Below are 21,343 nucleotides of genomic sequence, written 5' to 3'. Positions count from 1 at the left end.
ACTGAAGAAATAAAAACAGAAGATCATTCAAATTATTGAAAATATGAAATACAATTTCATTTGAATTTCTATTGAACTTCAATTTAAAATACATGTATATATACAGTACCAGTCAAACGTTTAGACACACCTACTCATTCCAGGGTTTTATTTATTTTTTACTATTTTCTACATAGCAGAATAATAGCAAAGACATCCAAACTATGAAATAACACATATGGAATCATGTAGTAACCAAAAAAGTGCTAAACAAATCAAAATATATGTTATATTTGAGATTCTTCAAAGTAGTCAAAGTAGTCACCAATTGCCTTGACAGCTTTGCACACTCTTGGCATTTTCTCAACCAGCTTTACCAACAGTCTTGAAGGAGTTCCCACATAAAGCCACAACATTTTTTTTTCAATAACAAATATGGTCAATAATATCAAAGGCTGCACTAAAATGTAACTAAATTAAATGTAACTAAATTAAATTTAACAATACAGCTTCCACAATCTTGTAAATGTATTTCAGCCAATCATGTAATTTGTGTCAGTGCAGTACATGTTGAGTGTCCTTCCCTATAAGCATGATGAAAGTCAGTTCTTAAATTATTCACAAAGAAATAGCATTGTATCTGGTCAAACACAATAACTTCCATAAGTTTGCTAAGAACTGGCAGCAAGCTAATTAGTCGGCTGTTAAAGTTAGCAAAAATGTGATTGTTTTACAGGTCCAAAAAGTCCTGGTCAGAGAGTCTGTAGCTACTATTTTTGTCTACGAGAGATGGAAGAAGTATGATAAATATGGATGGAAAAAGATACAGATCACAATGACTGAGCACTGAGCAGGTGTGCATGGAATATGTGATCCATATCTGAATAGATGCAATAATAAACATATGCAGCACACTATAGACAGCTCAGGAGAGATTTTCCAACCGCATAACCTTTACATTGTGTGTGTGTGTGTGTTCTGACTAAGCAACCGTGGCTTTCCTGAGACAAATCAGCCCACAGAGATCCAGGATGTTGAGTAGGGCACGAACGTGTGTGTGTGTGTGTGTGCGTGTGTGTGTGTGTGTGTGTGTGTGTGTGTGTCTGCCTGCCTGCTTAGGAACTGGAGCTGAAGTAACAGCCATCCCCTAGTGTCCAGGCTGCATCATCCCCATGCCTTTCCTTCATCAATAAAACAGGGCTGTACTCCAGCACTGAGAAATGGGAATACTAGGATACTAAAAGAGGAAAAACATTAGATAGTGTCTACTACAGGTCCACATAGTCTAGGTACTGTAGGAAAAACAGAAGCGATCACACTTACTGTACTGTACAGTGTCTTTCTAGTGTAATAATCCTATAGTTACAGCCGTAATTAAATTATGGTATAATATTTGTATTTATTAAAGATATGCATGGCAGGTTAAAAACAAATTAAATAATCGAGCACTGAGAACAACGAGCAGCAATAACCAGTAATGTGCCTGCCAATGTTACATAATTTTAATGTACTTCTTAGGGCTAGACGACAACTTCCGGTGAAATTGGAGGGCGCGCAATTCAAATAAATAAACATAAAAACTATGGATATTAAACATTTTGGTACATACAAGGGTCTTATATCGGTTTAAAGCTTAAGTTCTTCTTCATCTAACTGCATTGTCTGATTTATAATAGGCTTTACAGCGAAAGCATGCCATGCGATTGTTTCAGGACAGCGCCCCACATCAACATATTTTTCCACCGGCACAGGCTTCATAAAATCACAAATAGAGATTTAAATATTCACTTTTTGAAAATCTCTCTGATTTGCAATCAAAAGGGTCCCAGCTAAAATATGTTGTGTCGTTTTGTTAGATAACATCCTACTTTATATCCCAAAAAGTCATTTTAGTTGATGCCATCGATTTGAGTAATTCACTCATTCAACATGCAAAGAAAGGAATCCAAAAAGCTACCGCTAAACTTTGTTAAAGCAAGTCAAAATATGTTTCTGTCTAATCCTCAGGTACCCAAAAATGTAATTAAACTATATAATTTTATACGGAAAGAAGTATGTTCAATAGGAAAACAATATTAGCAGGTGCGTATCCTCTTCGTCGTGCGCGCACAGACTGATTTCCAAGTCTGTATCCCAGTACTAAAACTCAAAATTCTTCCTCGTTTGGGAAGAAACAAGCCTGAAACGTTGAACAAAGACGGTTGACATCTAGTGGAAGCCATAGGAATTGCATCCTGAGAGCTAGAATGCCCCTATACTTTCCATTGTTAGAGCATGGGCTCTCTCTCTCTCAAAAAAAAATCTGGTTTTCTCCTAACGTATCTATTGTGTTATAGTCTCATACATTATTTTAACATTTCTACAAACTTTCTACAAATAAGTGTTTTCCATCCAATTGGTACCAATTATATGCATATCCTGGCTTCTGGGCCCGAGTAACAGGCAGTTTACTTTGGGCACGTCAGTCAGACAGGAAGTGGAGAAAAATAGACCCTAGCCTGAAGAAGTTTTAGTCTGATAATAAGAATTTCTCAAGTTTGTCACACCTTTGTACTGAGCACAAACACTTGCACTCTGTGTGAAATAAATGTCTTGAGACAGGTAAAGTTATAGTCGGAAGTTTACATACACCTTAGCCAAATACATTTAAACTCAGCTTTTCACAATTCCTGACATTTAATCCTAGTAAGAATTCCCTGTCTTAGGTCAGTTAGGATCACCACTTTATTTTAAGATTGTGAAATGTCCAAATAATAGTAGAGAGAATGATTCTCCTCTGCTGTAATAAGATGGAAGGCAGCACAAATTAGAGAGGATGCTAAAAGCTACAATACACCAGATCCACAGGGCTGCCTAACGGCAAATTGGCCAAAATTATCCTGCTGTCATTTTTTGCTAATCCTGGCCTTTGTAGAGCCCTGTGGGAACCACAGCCCCTTGAGTATAATTTAGGGCTGCCCCCTAGGGGATACTATAGCGTACCACAGCCCCTGAGCTATAGTTCTAGCTAAACGGATCACTGATTGAGCTATTCTAATGTGGAGTGGGAGGTGTTGTTAATAAAACCCATAATAACTTAGAACTCAGGGTAGATGTTTGAGCAGTGGAATGCTAGCCATTCTCTGCATGTCATCTGTTGTCCGTCTGTGTTATGACTTCCTGCATGCAGTTCTAGACTGCTGTAAAGGAGATAATTCTGCAAAGCTTGGATTTCCATAATGCAGTAGATATTCTGTTTCTGGAAGTATGTGTCAATGCAAAAGTAAGGAGGAGGGTTTTAGGGACTGGTTCCGGTTTCAATCTCCTAAAGATCCACCAGCAGAGAGACTAATCCTGTTCGGGAAACTGGGAGTCAAAACCACTGGGACTACATCCTTCTCCGCGTATCCCTCTATACATCCTTCTCCGGCATACTGTGAGCGAGGCCTTTTATGGAGGGCATGCGTACCAAAACCATCGCATTGAGTGAAACTGACACCACTGAAAAGCCATGTCACAATCGCCTTTGTAAGCAGACCTTCAAATCAAGTGCTGCCAGCTCTGAACCCAAAGGGCAGCCCAACACTCACACACACTGAACACTCAACACACTGCCCTTCCAATGCCCTGCTCCAGCAAGCACAAGACATTTCCTCTTTGTAAAGGTTATAGTGGCCTAACACAGCCCTGATGTCATGGCCAGTCTCTTCATCTGTCCTCTCCACAGTTCTTCTCAGCCTGCTGCCTACTGCCCAGGGGCCTCACTAAGCCCCAATATGTCACACCCAGTCTGCTGATCTCCTGTCTGGTACCACTGCTCTGTTTTCTAACAAACCTCGGCCAAACCAAGATACTCGACAATACACCGTCAACATTCTGATTCATAGATGTGCATTCACTTTGGCAAATAGGAATAATGATTACTGTATCTGGTGAATTTAACTGTATATGATCAAATCAAATGCATTTCCAGAGTGTTTGTTTGTACTGCAGGTATAACGACTGCTGTCACATCAGAGTTTCTCTAGTCTGGAGCCAGTTTGTTTTAACCAGTATATACTGTAGTCCCAGGACGCTTCATTGTCCCTGACCTCTAACCCCTAAACTCTCCTCCAGTAGAGCAGGTCATGTGGGTCTGATTGACAGGAGCTCCTCAGGTTGGGAGAAAACTGTGAAGTCTTCACTACAGTACGGTCTGGGTCAATGAGTCAACCTCCAGCCCTCTCGGGGCCAATAATAAGACTGCACATGTGCTCCAGAGAGGTCAAGAGTGCGGGAGGAGTGCATCAGTGTGCTCTGGCTAGCACCCAGGGGAGGATGAAACTGTTCAAGTGTGCACTGTTGAACACACAAGAGATAACTTAAGACTGCATCAGAGCCCACTGGCAAAGACAGGGTAGGGTACAAAATGTGGTATGCTGTGTACATACTGTTGAAGAAATTCAGTGTGGCTTCTTGCAGTAAACAATTTTGTGCGTTATGTACTGTATAACACCGGAAATACACAATGTTACAACAGATTGGATCTGCTTACTCCACAATGATATTTTAACTCCATGTCCAAAATTACTACTCATATAAAATTTGTGTTTGGAGACACACGGCTTTGCCTGAGTCTGTGTGATAAAGGTCTTGTGACAGCTGATTTAATGTCTTATTGTGACACGAGGTTAAAGATCTGGGTGTCATTCTCTATCCCTGGTCCTTATACACCACTGTTCTCCCTGTGGACCAGGGTAGGGCATGTAACAGTGACATTATACCTTCTCCTGGGCCTGCTGTGTACAGGAGGCAGGCTGGGCAGATGCAGATAAGGCCTGAATGGCCCAGTCAAACTAGCCCTGATACACCTAGTCTGTATTATCATGCTATCTGCATAATAATGGAGGAAGGCCAGCCATATCGGGGCTCCAGTCAACTTAAAAGGACAATGGGTTCTCTGCCATTAATCAACAGTGCAGCAGATCATTTCAGATGGTGGTGAAAAGGCCTGAGTGTGTGCGTGTGTAGTGTTGTCCGTGTGCCTGCGTCAACACAGACAGAGACTCAATCAATCTCAGGGTCAGTGCTCCTGTGCTCCATCCATATGGGTTGAATATTGACTATGTCATTTTGTGGACAATAAATGTTTCCTTTTTCTATCCTCCTCGGACTGAAAGCCACAGTGGTGGTAAAGTGCATTGATAGCATCATGCAGGTAAATGAGGTGGTCGAAGTACCCAAAGAGTATAGACGACAGCCTCCAGACAATTTGATATATTATATATAGCACGTATAATCTAAAGTTGCTCATCTCTGTCACTTCATCTTTGCTGATCTGACAAGACAGATGGAAGCAGTATGGTGCAGGTCTATCAGGGGTCTGCTTTTTCACCTGTCAAGTTCCTTCATATCAAAACAAATGCTATTTGTCACATGCTTCGTAAACAACAGGTGTAGTCTAACAGTGAAATGCTTACTTTACGGGCCCTTCCCAACAATGCAGAGAGAAAAACAGAAAAATAATAGAAACAATTATAACAAGAGAAATAAATACACAATGACTAACGATAACTTAGCTTTATACATGGGCAGAGGTGTGGTGCTGCTGTGCTGATCCACAGATGACGCAATCTCAATCGCACTCCACACTGCCCTTTTCCACCTGGACAAAAGGAATACCTATGTGAGAATGCTGTTCATTGACTACAGCTCAGCGTTCAACACCATAGTGCCCACGAAGCTCATCACTAAGCTAAGGACCCTGCGACTAAACACCTCCCTCTGCAACTGAATCCTGGAGTCCTGACGGGCCACCCCCAGGTAGTAAGGGTAGGCAACAACACGTCTGGCACGCTGATCCTCAACACTGGGGACCCTCGGGTATATACTTAGTCCCCTCCTGTACTCCCTGTTCACCTACGACTGTGTGGCCAAACACGACTCTAACACCATTAAGTTTGCAGTCGACACAACAGTGGTAGGCTGTAGTGGAGCGGGTCGAGAGTTTCAAGTTCCTTGGTGTCCACATCACCAACATCACCAACTAAAACATTGCACTGCACCATAAACAACATGAAGGTACCAGTACCAAGTCGATGTGTAGGGGTACGATGTCATTTAGGTAGATACAGTATGTACATACAGGTAGGGGTAAAGTGACTAGGCAACAGGATAGATTACAAACATAAGCAGCAGCGTATGTGATGAGTCAAGAGTGCAAAAAGGGGCAATGCAGATAGTCCGGCAGCTATTTAGTTATTAGCCATTTAGCAGTCTTTTGGCTTGGGGGTAAAAGCTGTTCAGGGTCCTGTTGGTTCCAGGCTTGGTGCATAGGTATTGTTTGCTGTGCGGTAGCAGAGTGAACAGTCCATGATTTGGGTGACGGGAGTCTTTGATAATACTTTGGGCCTTCCTATGACACCGCCTGGTACATAGATCCTGGATGGCAGGGAGCTAGGCCCCAGTGATGTACTGGGCCATTCACACTACACTCTGTAGCGCCTTGCGGTCGGATGCCAAGCAGTTGCCATATCAAGAGGTGATGCAGCCAGTCAAGATGCTCTCAATGGTGCAGCTGTATAACTTTTTGAAGATCTGAGGGCCCATGCAAAATCTTTTCAGCCTCATGAGGGGGAAGAGGCATTGTCCTGCCTTCTTCACGAATGTGTGTGTGTGTGGACCAAGTTAATTCCTTAGTGATGCAGACAACAAGGAACTTGAACCTCTCGACCCGCTCCACTACTGCCCTGTCAATGTGGATGGAGGCGTGCTCTGCCCTCAATTTCCTGTAGTCCATGATCAGGTCCTTTGTCTTACTGACGTTGATGGAGAGGTTGTTGTCTTGGCACGTTACTGACCTCCTCCTTATAGGCTGTCTCATCTATGTCGGTGATCAGGCCTACCACCGTCGTGTCATCAGCAAACTTAATGATGGTTTTGGAGTTGTGCGCAGTCATGGGTGAACAGAGAATACAGGAGGGGACTAAGCACGCAGCCCTGACGAGCCCCTGTGTTGTGTCAGCATGGCGGATGTGTTGTTGCCTACCACCTGGGGGCGGCTTGTATGGAAGTCCAGGATCCAGTTGCAGAGGGAGGTGTTTAGTCCCAGGGTCCTACTTAGTGATGAACTTGGAGGGCACTATGTCTTCTGTGGATCTGTTGGGGTGGTATGCAAATTGGAGTGGGTCCAGTGTGGTGGGATGATGGTGTTGAGTCATGACCAGCCTTTCAAAGCATTTCATGACTACAGATGTAAGTGCTACAGGGTGATAGTCATTTACACAGGTTACCTTGGCGTTCTTGGGCACAGGGACTATGGCAGTCTGCTTGAAACACATTACAGACTGGATCAGGGAGAGGTTAAAATGTCAGTGAAGACATTTGCTAGCTGGTCAGCGCATGCTCTGGGTACGTGTCTGGTAATTCCTCTGGCACCGCAGCCTTGTGAATGTTAACCTGTTTTAAGGTCTTACTCACATCGCCTACGGAGAATGAGATCACACAGTCATATGGAACAGCTGGTGCTCTCTTGCATGGTTCAGTGTTGCTTGCCTTGAAGCAAGCATAGAAGTAATTTAGCTTGTCTGGTAGGCTCGGGCAGTTCACGGCTGAGTTTCCCTTTGTAATCTGTGATAGTTTGCAAACCTTGTCACATGCGATGAGTGTCAGAGCCGGCGCAGTAGGATTCGATTTTAGTCCTGTATTGCTGCTTTGCCTGTTTTATGGCTGGCCGAGGTCTTAGAGGGATTTTTAAAGTGTCCAGAATAGTGTCCTGGTCCTTGAAAGCAGCAGCTCAAGCCTTTAGCTCAGTGAGGATATTGCCTTCTAATTAGGCTTGGGCAGTATCGTACCATCCTTCTCTCATCTGGGGATGTACGGGATTACCGGCATAGCACACAAGGTGGCACCAAAAATGCAAGAAATCCCCCTTAGGCCTCTATAACCAGAATGCTAACATAATTAGCACAACCTATTAGGGTTATCCCAGAGACACTATTAGCTAAATGCTAATGAGCAAAAACAAACTAATTGCAAATACAGGCAAATTCAGCTCATAAAGTTATCCAAGCATAGCTAGTAGCTACCGAATGTCATTTCCAGTGAGTGTGGACATTTCCCCAGCAAAAGTGAACGAGAGAAATTGTGCAAATGAACAAACTTGTGTTGGACCACTTCCTTACTTCGTTTTTGCTTGTAAGCAGGAATCAGGAGGATATAGTTATGGTCAGATTTTCCAAAGGGAGGGCAAGGGAGAGCCTTGCATACGTTTCTGTGTGTGGAGTAATGGTGATCTACAATTTTGTCGCCTCTAGTTGTGCAGGTAACATGCTGGTAAAATTTTTGTAAAACGGATTTCAGTTTCACTGCATTAAAATCACCAGCCACGAAAGTGTCGCTTCTGGGGGTGTCATTTTACAATTGGCCCTGTGCAGTCTTAGTACCACCATCGGTTTGAGGTGGTAAATAGACAGCTTTGTAAATAGTATGATCCTTAACTCATGAGGTATTCTAACTTAGGCAAGCAAAAACTTGAGACTTACTTAACATTAGAAATCGCACACCAGCTGTTGTTAACAAAGAGACACACCCCTCCCCCCTCAAGCTGCCGAAAAGCCAGTGAGATGTATATTATCGATGTCCTTGTTCAGCCGTTAAACAGAGAATATTACAGTTCTCTGGTCCTGCTGATAGGATAGTGTTGAACGGAACTCGTCCAGTTTGTTTTTTCACTAACAGAATGGAGGGTAGAGGCAGTTTATTTGCTCGCCAACGTAGTCTCGTCAGGATGCCGGCTCGTCTGCCTCTTTTGTGCCGTCACTTCCTCTTTCGAATCCTGGGGATTAGGGCCTGGTCTGGAGTATGCAGAACGTCCAGAGCTGCGGACTCGTTGAAGGAGAACTTGTCATCCAAATTGAGGTTAGTGATCGAGGCTGTTCTGATTTCCAGAAGCTGCTTTCGGTCATAGGAAATGATAGCGGAGACATTTTGTACAAAAAAAGTTAAGATCAGCATAAAAAAAAACACGCAAAAAATAAGAATTGGTCAGGAGCCCGTAAAACCGCTGCTCTCCACTGCAGCGTCATCTTGTTGGATCAGTGCAGATGAAGAGAAGGACATTAACAGATGAAGTCATAGACGTGATCATAAGGGTTTATCAAGTAGTTGTACCTGACAAAGAAATTATAAAGGTTTTATAGAGTAGTAATTACCTGACGTAGAGCGTTCTTTTCTGGCTGGGCCGTAGAGAGCCAGAGCCTGAGCTGATTCTACTGTTCATCATCTGCTCCCGAAGTTCATGGATTTTGGCTTCAAACTGACTGTATTCTGTAAAACAGGGAAAAAGAGGAAATTGATAACATGAAAATTTGAAAACTGGCAATAGTCTGGAAAATAAGTGACGGAGAAAATCTGTTGTACGGAAAGAAGACTGATTCCACTCTGTTCTGCAGAGGAAAGTTACAATGAATGACCAATGGTATTTGGACACCTGCTCATCAAACATCTCATTCCAAAATCATGGGCATGAATATGGAGTTGGTCCCTCCTTTGCTGCTATAACAGCCTCCTCTCCTCTGGGAAGGCTTTCCACTAGATATTGGAACATTGCTGCGGGGACTTGCTTCGATTCAGCTACAAGAGCATTAGTGAGGTCGGACACTGATGTTGGGCGATTTGGCCTGGCTCGCATTCGACGCTCCAATTCATCCCAAAGGTGTTTGGTGGGGTTGAGGTCATGGCTCTGTTCAGGCCAGTCAAGTTCTCCCATACAAATCTTGACAAACCATTTATACATGGACTTTGCCCGCTGAAACACGGAAGGGCCTTCCCCAAACTTTTGCCACAAAGTTGGTAGCACAGAATCGTCTAGAATGTCATTGTATGGGGTAGCATTAAGATTTCCCTTCACTGGAACTAAGGAGCCTAGCCTGAGCCATGAAAAAGAGTCACAGCCCATTAATCCTCCTCCACCAAAATGTACAGTTGGCACTATGCATTGGGGCAGGTAGCGTTCTCCTGGTATCCGCCAAAACCCAGATTCGTCCGTCGGATTGCCAGATGGTGAAGAGTCATTCATCACTCCAGAAAACGTGTTTCCACTGCTCCAGAGTCCAATGGCGACAAACTTTACACTACTCACTCCAGTCGACGCTTGGCATTGCACATGGTTATCTTAGACTTTTGTGCGGCCATGGAAACCCATTTCATGAAGCTCCCGACGAACAGTTCTTGTGCTGCCGTAGCTTCCAGAGGTAGTTTGGAACCCGGTAGTCCGCAGACAGATTATTTTTATGCTCTATGCGCTTCAACACTCGGTTCTGTGAGCTTATGTGGCCTATCACCTCACGACTCAGCCGTTGTTGCTCCTAGACGTTTCCACTTATAACAGCACTTACAGTTAACCAAGCAGTTCTAGCAGGGCAGAAATGTAATGAACTGACTGGTTAGAAAGGAGGTATCCTATGATGGTGCCATGTTGAAAGTCACCGAGCTCTTCAGTAAGGCCATTTTACTGCCAATGTTTGTCCAAGGAGATTGCATGGCTGTGAGATCAATTTTATACACCTGTCATCAACTTTTGTGTGTGTATATATATATATATATATATATATATATATGTATATATATATATATATATATATGTATATGTATGACTGTTTTGGGTATACAGCCGATCTTATTATTTTCTCGTGATGAATGCATTACGGCAGAGAGATGCAACTACTGTACTCTGAGTTAAAGGGAGAGAAAGAGACAGTGGGATGAAGAGAGAAATTACATTTTTGTGAGTATAATGTTTACTGTTCATTTCTGATTTGTTTATTTCACATTAGTTTATCTATTCCACTTGCTTTGCCACTAAATATGAGAGAATGCAGAAGAGAGTCCTTGCGTCAACATGCCTGCTGTGCAGAGTAGATATAAAGGGTTTTAGTTTAGTTGCTGTTCTGTGGCTGAGTCTGTGTTCCAGAGAGAGAGAGAGAGAGAGAGAGAGAGAGACCACGGGTTATGTCTCTCTGGCTGCAACGTCTGACCAAATCTCTCTCATCTTTTCTGAGAAGAGAAGAGGAATTCTGATAATAGGAGAGGAGAATAGGAGAGGACTACCAGTAGCTTTTACTCTGGTTAAAACCTGTCTAGGACGGGCGTTCCACCTCAACATTCCGCTGAAAAGGCAGCCGCAAAATATTTTTTATATATATTTCAACCATAGACTTTTCTAGACAACCCCACTAACCACAATCCCATAACCTATAAAACCCCCCTAGACAAAACACACCACATAAATAACCCATGTCACACCCTGGCCTGACCAAAATAATAAAGAAAACACAAAATACTAAGACCAGGGCGTGACAATAATAAACATTTATAAAATATGCAAGTGTTATTCACAGAATTAAAGATGGACTTATCCTCTATGCAACCGCTGTGCCAGATTTAAAAAAAAACTTTACAGAAAAAGCATAATCTGAGAACGGCGCTCAGTACCTGCTTATAAACAATTAGACAATTCCGCCATCTTGGAGTCAACACTATAAATATTCACTTACCTTTGATGATCTTCATCAGAAGGCAGTCCCAGGAATCCCAGTTCGACCATAAATTACTGATTTGTTCCATAAAGTCCATCATTTACCCATTTGTTGTTAGCGTGTTCAGCCCAGTAATCCATCTTCATGGAGGAGCGACCATTTCCTCCATGACAAAAACTAAAAAAATTAAGTTACAGGTCGTAGAAACAAGTCAAAACATGTCTACAATCAATCTTTAGGATGTTTTTAACATATATCATAAATAAGGGTCCACCTGGAGAACTTCATTGTCTGAATAAAAGATTTGGAACGGGAGCTAACTCTCTCGGGAGCGTGCTTCATGAGACCGAGGCGCTCTGTTAGACCACTCACTAAAAGAGGTCTCATGAGCCCCTCCTTTACAGTATAATCTTAAAACTAGGATCTAAAGACGGTGACATCTAGTGGAAGCCCCGGGAAGTGCATGCAAATCCATAACTATCAGGGATTTGAATAGGCAGTGTTTTGAAATTCGACTTCCCACTTCCAGCACAGCTGGAGTTAGCCTGCAGTGATGACAACCTGTCACTTGACCAGCTCATCAGCATGTCGATTCGTTTGGACAACCTCATGTGGTCCCGATGAAGACCTGTGCGGAATCCGGAGCCCATGGCTACACCTGCTCCATGGCCAGAGCTGATGGAGGTGGGCTCTGCGTGTTTGCCTGAGGCAGAGCATAGGAAAAGGAGGAATCTGGGCCTCTGCTCCTATTGTGGAGAAAGGGGTCATTTCTCCCTGACCTGCCCTCTATCCACTAATAGGCGAGGAGGTGACAGGCCAGGGAATTATCCTGCTCCAACCCAGGTAGGATGCAAGATCTCCCCTCCTTTTTCTGTCAACTCAACCAGTGTGTTTTCCCATTTAAATACCCTAGCCCCTCACTTCCGTTAGCTCTGATTCCGGAGTTGCTGGGAATCTTTTAGATAGTTCACTGCATTACGCATTCCTTTGGTTCCCCTACAGTCACCCATTCCGGTTTGAGTCCTGGATAATCATCGAATAGGGACAGAGCTCGTACATCACATCACTGTTCCTGTTTCTCTGCTGACCCATGACACTCATTTAGAATAGATCACCTTTTGATTATAGACACCCCCACGCACCCTGTTGTTTTAGGTCTCCCCTGGTTGAGTTGGCATAACCCTGTTATTTCCTGGTCAGAGGGGAGACTGCTGGGTTGTCGAAGGAGTGTCAGGGGTGGTGTCTCGTGGTGTCTGTCAACACCACTATGGTGGAAAATCCGGACCACACCCTCAAGTGGAGTTACCGGAGAAATACCAAGATCTGCACTGGGTTTTCTCTAAGATCCAGGCTACAACGCCTGACTCCTCATCGCCCCTGGGTCTGTGCCATTGACCTGCGGTCTGACGCAGCCCTCCCAAGAGGACACGTCTATACCCTCTCCTATGTGGAGACCGAGGCCATGGAGACTTACGCACAGGAGAGCCTTCCACAGGGTTTTATCTTCCCCTTTTTGTCACCAGGCTCCTCAAGCTTCTTTTTTGTTATTGATTATCGAACTCTGAATAAAGCCACCGTTAAGTTCCCGCTATCCTTCACCTCTCATCCCAACAGTTATCAAATAAATGCACAGGCGCAGTACTTCACAAAACTGGACTTGAGGAGCGCCTACAATCTGGTTCGCATTTGTGCAGGTGACAAATGGAAAATGGCCTTTTCCACAACCACGGACCATTACGGGTAACTTGTAATGCCTTTTGGCCTGTCTAATGCGCCATAAGTCTTCCAGGCCTTTAACGAAGTGTTTCGGGACATGCTGGGACGGGGCGTAGTGTTTTATATAGACAACATTTTGCTCTATTCTGCTGACCGTGCCCAGCATGTCTCCTTTGTCAGGTCTGTGCTGGGAAGACTGTTGGAGCATGATTTGTATGTCAAACAAGAGAAGTGTTTGTTTTTCCAGCGGTCCGTGTCCTTTTTGGGCTACTTCATATCCACGGAGGGAGTGGAGATGGAGGAGCAATGCTTCAGTGCAGTCAGGTCATGGCCCATCCCCAACTCTGTGAAAGAAGTCCAGCAATTCCTGTGGTTCGCCAAGGGCGGACACCCTGTCTCACCTCTACGACGTCCTGTATCATCGCACCAGTGGTGTGGGAAGTGGACCCCGACATCCTGCAAGCTCTGCATATGGAACCCGCACCGCACAGTGTCCGGAGAACCACGCCTACATGCCCATGGGTGTGCGGGACCGCCTCCTTACCTGGGCGCCTGTGTCGAGTCATCCTGGGATAGGCCGTACCATCGCTTGCCTGACAGAAGTACTGGTGACCAAACTTGGCGAGGGACATCCAACTCTTCCTGCTCCATCTTTGCCCAGTCTAAGACACCCATACACCTCCCTTATGGAAAGCTCCTTCCGCTGCCGGTTCCACAATGACCCTGGTCTCACCACTTGGTGGACTTTGTCACTGACCTTCCTCCCTCCAAGGGTAACACCACCGTTCTCGTAGTTGTGGACCAGTTTTCCAAAGCTTGTCGCCTCCTTCCTCTGCCTGGGCTCCCGTCTGCCATGCAAACCGTGGAGGCTCTTTTTACGCACATCTTCCTGCAACCCAGAGGGCATTGTGTAAAATCATGGCCCTCAGTTCACCTCATACGTATGGAAAGCATTCATGGAACACCTGGGGTTCACAGTCAGTCTCACCTCCGGGTACCGCCCTCAAGCTAATGGGCAGGTGGAGAGGGTCAATCAGGAAGTGGGCAGGTTCCTGAGGTGTTACTGTCAGGACTGAAAAGCGGGCAAATTTTCTACCTTGGGCTGAATACAAGCAGAATTCACACCACCACTACTCCACTAACCTCACTCCTTTCCAGCACGTGTTGGGGTATCAGCTGGCCCTGGCACCTTGGCATCCGAGGCAGACCGAGGCCCCTGCGGTGGACGAGTGGTTTCGTCGGCACAGAGGAGACCTAGAACGCTGTGCACACTCTTCTCTAGTGGGCCATGCGTCGGCTCTTCACCCGGAACCTGCCCCTCCGCCTGCCCTGCCGGAAGATGAGCCTGTGGTTATTTTGGGTTGTTTAAAGTCCCGAGGAGGGTTATTGAGATAACGTACCATTTGCAACTCTCTGCTGATTACCGCATTAACCTGACTTTTCATGCGTCTCTCCTCAGGCCAGTGGTGCCTGGTCCCCTCGTTGAGGCTGGACCCAGTGTTGCCCTGCCTCCTCCTCTGGACATCAAGGGAGGTCCAGCGTACCCGGTCCATGAAGTCCAGGATTTGAGGTGTCGAGCGGGGTTGTCTCCAGTACCTTATCGACTGGGAGGGGTACAGCCCAGAGGAGCACTGCTGGGGGTCTGCGGTTGACATCCTGGACGCTTCGCTGACCAGGGATTTTCAGCTTTGGTGCCCTGACTGGCCCGCACCGCGTCCCTGTGGTCGTCCCCGAGGTGTCCCGCTGGTAGTGCAGCGCGTCGGGGGGAAGGGGTACTGTCACGGATCCCCAAGGTATTGCTTCCTATTCCGTTAACCAGCTCCGGAGGTATACATCATCGGCCTTCTAGGCATCACTGAACTGGATTCATTACCACCAACCCCAGACTGTCTTGTCTCATTACGCACGCTTCCCATTCCGCCTGATTAGTATGAATATATGTATGTGCCCTCTGTTCCCCATTCTCCTTGTCGGTTATTGTTATTGTTATCATGTCCGTTGATCGTGTGAGTACCTGTGCTATTGTATCGGCTTCCATGCTACGTGTTATTGTGCACTCGTTTTACGGGTTTCGTCCCGTGTATTATTTAGAGGTTTACACGTTGCTCTTTTGTTTGGGTGTAGAACATTTTTAAAAACTATTACGTATTCCTGCGCCTGTCTCCAATCACTATACAATGTGACTACATGTGCACAGGCAGAAATTACATTTGGGACAACATATAGCCTAATAGAACAAAATAGGGCATAACCCTCAACCGTTGCAGTGACCAAACCCTACAAATATACCTAGGTAGGCAGATAGTACCTAGCTACAGCCAGAAATGTTTCTAGTAAAGCCAGTTTATCAGTTTTAGAAATGTAAAAACTGTAAATTGTTGTATTGTTTGTCCTCACTGTTAGTAAACTTAGCAAGCTAGTTTTCTGAATTGCCAATAATTGTTATTCACAACTGTTAGGCATCATGCAAGATAGGACCCCAATCATTTTAGCTAGCTACCTGAGTTAGCAAACATAAAAATTTATATATTTCCCCCCACAATATCGGTTTCAGTAGATAAACTAAAAGCTAGCCAGCTAGATGGCTTGCATGAAAAATAACTCACCAAGCTACTGTATTTGCCTGCATCTTCGTGCTGGCATTTGCTGTAGATGAGCTTCTATTTAAATCCAACGCTGATTTGAATCCTCTTCGCTTTACAGTGCCTAAGGAAAGTATTCAGACTCCTTGACTTTTACTACATTTTGTTCCATAACACCCTTATTCTAAAATGTATCAAATAAAAAAAATTCCTCAGCAATCTACACACGAGTCACGTCTGGAGGAAACTTTGCACCATCACTACAGCAAAGCATGGTGGTGGCAGCATCATGCTGTGGGGATGTTTTTCAGCTGCAGGGACTGGAAGACTAGTCATGATCCAGACAAAGATGAACGGAGCAAAGTACAAAGAGATCCTTGATGAAAATCTACTCCAGAGCGCTCAGATCCTCAGACTGGGGTGAAGGTTCACCTTCCAAAAGGACAATGACCCCAAGCACAAATACAGGTGTGCCAAGCTTGTAGCGCCATACCCAAGAAGACTCGATGCTGTAAATGCTGCCAAAGGTGCTTCAACAAAGTACTGAGTAAAGGGTCTGAATACTTATGTAAATGGGGCAAATCCAGTTTGAAACAACAGTCACATAGAAACACCAGAAGAGGGAGAATTCTGCTGAATTCCTAACAAGTCTTAAAAATGCCTTTTTCGAAACAGAAAACTGCTGTGTTGCGTGCTAAAGCATGTGTGTTTGTCTCCTCTTTCATCTCAGACATAGCGGCAGGCAGCAGAAAGGAGCTGAGCAGAGCACTTTGCTGTCTGTGCGTAGCCGTGTACCGTATCGTACTAGCCATCCCCAAGCCATTACTGTACACAGAATCTAATTAAGGCTGAGTAATCCAATCGTACTGGGGCTCCACGCACGCACGCACACACAGACACACGCACGCACGCACGCACACACACACACACACACACACACACACAGACACACACACACACACACACACACGAAAGGAATCAAGCTGCCCAATGTACTATGTCTATTGTTTTATCTCTGAAAGACAAGGCTGTACTTACATGCTGCTCTGCTGAGGAATAGCTTCTCACTGGTGAGAGCGAAAGAGTGAAAATACTGTTTTTCTCTCTGGATTAGCGCCTGGTCGCTACTCTCTGAGTGTGTGTTCCAGTGCCGGCGTGTGAGTGTGTGGTAGTGAAGACGAGCTCTCTCTAGCGTCTGCTCCACATTGGCTCCCGTGCATGTGTGTGTCTGTGTAGAGATACTACGCTCTGTCTGTCTTCCAGCTTTTGTCAGCCAGAACTAAAAACCAACAGATGCTAACACACTCTCCCACCTCCTCTTTTTCTCCCACTGCATTTCTCCCTCTCTCCATCCTCCTATCACTCCTGCGCTCACCCCTCCCCCTTGTTCAAGGCAACTTGCTTCAGGGCTGACATAGTCATAGCAGCCCTCTGCCCTGTGCAACATACATATACAGTGCATTCGGAAAGTATTCAGACCCCTTCTCTGTTTCCACATTTTGTTACGTTCCAGCCTTATTCTAAAATGTATTCAATTGTTTATTTTCCTCATCAATCTACACACAATAACCCATAATGACAAAGCGAAAACAGGTTTTTAGAAACGTTTTGCAAATGTATAAAAAACTTGATTTGGAAAAGCACACACCTTGTGTATATCAAACCAAATCAAAATGTATTTGTCACATGCGCCGAATACAACAGGTAGACCTTACAGTGAAATGCTTACTTACAAGCCCTTAACCAACAATGCAGATTTAAGAAAAATAATTAAAGAGCAGCAGTAAAATAACAATAGCAAAGGCTATGTACAGGGGATACCGTTACAGAGTCAATGTGCGGGGACACCGGTTAGTAGAGTAGCAGCAGTGTAAAAGGGGGGGGGGGGGAAGCAAATAGTCTGGGTAGCCATTTGATTAGATGTTCAGGAGTCTCATGGCTTGGGGGTAGAAGCTGTTTCGAAGCCTCTTGGACCTAGACTTGGTGCTCCGGTACCGCTTGCCATGCGTTAGCTGAGAGAACAGTCTATGCCTAAGGTGGCTGGAGTCTTTGACAATTTTTAGAGCCTTCCTCTGACACCGCCTGGTATAGAGGTCCTGGATGGCAGGAAGCTTGGCCCCAGTGATGTACTGGAACGTACGCACTACCCTTTGCAGTGCCTTGCGGACGGAAGACGAGAAGTTGCCATGCCAGGCAGTGACGCAACCAGTCAGGATGCTCTCGATGGTGCAGCTGTAGAACCTTTTGAGGATCTGAGGACCCATGCCAAATCTTTTCAGTCTCCTGAGGGGGAATAGGTTTTGTCGTGCCATCTTCACAACTGTCTTGGCGTGATTGGACCATGTTAGTTTGTTGGTGATGTGGACACCAAGGAACTTGAAACTCTCAACCTGTCGATGAAAATGGGAGCGTGCTCGGTCCTCCTTTTCCTCTAGTCCACAATCATCTCCTTTGTCCTTATCACGTTGAGGGAGAGGTTGTTTTCCTGGCACCACACGACCAGGTCTCTGACCTCCTCCCTACAGGATGTCTTGTCGGTGATCAGGCCATTGACACTGTTGTGTCATCTGCAAACTTAATGACAGTGTTGGAGTCATGCCTGTCCAGGGAGTTCAGGAGAGGACTGAGCATGCACGCATGAGGGGTCCCCGTGTTTAAGATCAGCATGGTGGATGTGTTGTTACTTACCCTTACCACCTGGGGGCAGCCTGTCAGGAAGTCCAGGATCCAGTTGCAGAGGGAGGTGTTTAGTCATAGGGTTTTAGCTTAGTGATGGGCTTTGACGGCACTATGGTGTTGAACACAGAGCTGTAGTCAATGAATAGCATTCTCACATACAGTTGAAGTCGGAAGATTACATACACCTTAGCCAAATACTTTTAAACTCAGTTGTTCACAATTCCTGACATTTAATCCTCGTAAAAACTCCCTGTCTTAGGTCAGTTAGAATCACCACTTTATTTTAAGAATGTGAAATGTCTGAATAATAGTAGAGAGAATCATTTATTTCATATTTTATTTATTTCATCACATTCCCAGTGGGTCAGAAGTTTACACGCTCAATTAGTATTTGGTAGCATTGCCTTAAACTATTTAAACTTGGGTTAAATGTTTGGGTAGGCTTCCACAAGCTTCCCACAATAAATTGGGTGAATTTTGGTCCATTCCTCCTCACAGAGCTGGTCAGGTTTTTAGGCCTCCTGGTTTGTAGACCCATTTGAGACCAAGCTTTAACTTCCTGACTGATGTCTTGAGATGTTGCTTCAATATATCCACATACTTTTCGTTCCTCATGATGCCATCTATTTTGTGAAGTGCACCAGTCCCTCCTGCAGCAAAGCACCCTCACAACATGATGCTGCCACCCCCGTGCTTCACAGTTGGGATGGTGTTCTTCGGCTTGCAAGCATCCCCCTTTTTCCTCCAAACATAACGATGGTAATTATGGCCGAACAGTTCTATTTTTGTTTCATCAGACCAGAGGACATTTCTCCAACAAGTACGATCTTTGTCCCCATGTGCAGTTGCAACCCGTAGTGTGGCTTTTTTATGGTGGTTTTGGAGCAGTGGCTTCTACCTTGCTGAGCGGCCTTTCAGGTTACGTCAATATTGGACTCGTTTTACTGTGGATATAGATGCGTTTGTGTCTGTTTCCTCCAGCATTTTCACATGGTCATTGGCTGTTGTTCTGGGATTTATATGCACTTTTCGCACCAAAGTATGTTCATCTCTTGGAGACAGAACGCGTCTCCTTCCTGAGCGGTATGACGGCTGCGTGGTCCAATGGTGTTTATACTTGCGTACTATTATTAGTACAGATGAATGTGTTACCTTCAGGCATTTGGAAATTGCTCCCAAACATGAACCAGACTTGTGGAGGTCTACAATTTTTTCTGAGTTCTTGGCTGATTTCTTTTGATTTTTCCATGATGTCAAGCAAAGAGGCACTGAGTTTGAAGGTAGGCCTTGAAATATATCCACAGGTACACCTCCAATTGATTCAAATGATGTCAATTGGCCTATCAGAAGCTTGTAAAGCAATGACATCATTTTCTGTAAGTTTCCAAGCTGTTTAAAGGCAAGTCAACTTAGTGTATGTAAACTTCTGACCCACTGGAATTGTGATACAGTGAATTAATTATAAGTGATAAGTGATGTCCAATTGTTGGAAAAAACGACTTGTGTCATCTACAAAGTAGATGTCGTAACGGACATGCCAAAACTATAGTTTGTTAACAGGAAATGTATGGAGTGGTTGAAAAACAAGTTTAAAGGACCCCAACCTAAGTTGAAACACTGTTACAACCGACAAATCCACTATAATTGAGAATTTCAATAAGCATTTCTCTACGGCTGGCCATGCTTTCCACCTTGCTACCCCGACCCCGGTCAACTGCCCGGCACCCTCCACATCAACCCGCCCACGCACCCACCATTTCTCCTTCACCCATATCCAGATAGCTGATGTTCTGAAAGAGTTGCAAAATCTGGACCCCTACAAATCAGCCGGGCTAGACAATCTGGACCCTCTCTTTCTTAAATTATCTGCCGAAATTGTTGCAACCATTATTACTAGCCTGTTCGACCTCTCTTTCGTATCGTCTGAGTTTCCCAGAGATTGGAAAGCTGCCGCGGTCATCCCCCTCTTCAAAGGGGGAGACACTCTAGACCCAAACTAATACAGACCTATATCTATCCTACCCTGCATCTCTAAGGTCTTCGAAAGCCAAGTTAACAAACAGATTACTGATCATTTTGAATCACATCGTACCTTCTCCGCTTTGCAATCTGGTTTCTGAGCTTGTCATGGGTGCACCTCAGCCACGCTCAAGGTCCTTAACGATATCATAACCGCCATCGATAAGAGACATTACTGTGCAGCTGTATTCATCGACCTGGCCAAGGCTCTGTCAATCACCACATTCTTATTGGCAGACACAACAGCCTTGGTTTCTCAAATGATTGCCTCGTCTGGTTCACCAACTACTTCTCTGATAGAGCTCAGTGTGTCAAATCGGAGAGCCTGTTGTCCGTACCTCTGGCAGTCTCTATGGGGGTACCACAGGGTTAAATTCTCGGGTCGCTCTTGCTGCTGGTGATTCTCTAATCCACCTCTACGCAGACGACACCATTCTGTATACTTCGCGCCCTTCTTTGGACACTGTGTTAACTAACCTCCAGACGAGCTTCAATGCCATACAACTCTCCTTCCGTGGCCTCCAACTGCTCTTAAACGCAAATAAAACTAAATGCATGCTATTCAACCGATCATTGCCCGCACCTGCCCGCCCATCCAGCATCACTACTCTGGACGGCTCTGACGTAGAATACGTGGATAACTACAAATATCTAGGTGTCTGGTTAGACTGTAAACTCTCCTTCCAGACTAACATTAAGCATCTCCAATCCAAAATTAAATCTAGAATTGGCTTCCTATATCGCAACAAAGCATCCTTCAGTCATGCTGTCAAACATACCCTCGTAAAATTGACCATCCTACCGATCCTTGACTTTGGCGATGTCATCTATAAAATAGCCTCCAACACTCTACTCAGCAAACTGGATGTAGTC

At 44.8% G+C, this 21,343-nt stretch overlaps 1 protein-coding gene across 4 annotated transcripts in view; it reads right to left on the bottom strand.

The window, feature by feature from the left end:
• LOC110521846 (discs large homolog 1-like protein) overlaps positions 1-21,343 on the bottom strand; it is a 187,252-nt gene that overhangs the window by 25,162 nt on the left and 140,747 nt on the right. For 3 of the 4 annotated variants that reach the window (XM_021599762.2, XM_021599763.2, XM_021599764.2), the window contains one exon: positions 9,150-9,264. In XM_021599762.2, coding sequence (XP_021455437.1) covers positions 9,150-9,264 — 115 coding nt within the window. Of the gene's footprint in view, positions 1-9,149; positions 9,265-16,810; positions 17,059-21,343 lie in introns of those variants that run through there. The other variant, XM_021599769.2, reaches the window with a different exon arrangement.

This window comes from Oncorhynchus mykiss, chromosome 30 (genome assembly GCF_013265735.2).
Source record: "Oncorhynchus mykiss isolate Arlee chromosome 30, USDA_OmykA_1.1, whole genome shotgun sequence".
NCBI classification, from domain to species: Eukaryota; Metazoa; Chordata; class Actinopteri; order Salmoniformes; family Salmonidae; genus Oncorhynchus; species Oncorhynchus mykiss.
Note: the sequence above shows the minus strand (reverse complement) of the source record. Positions and strands in the feature narration are given on the sequence as shown.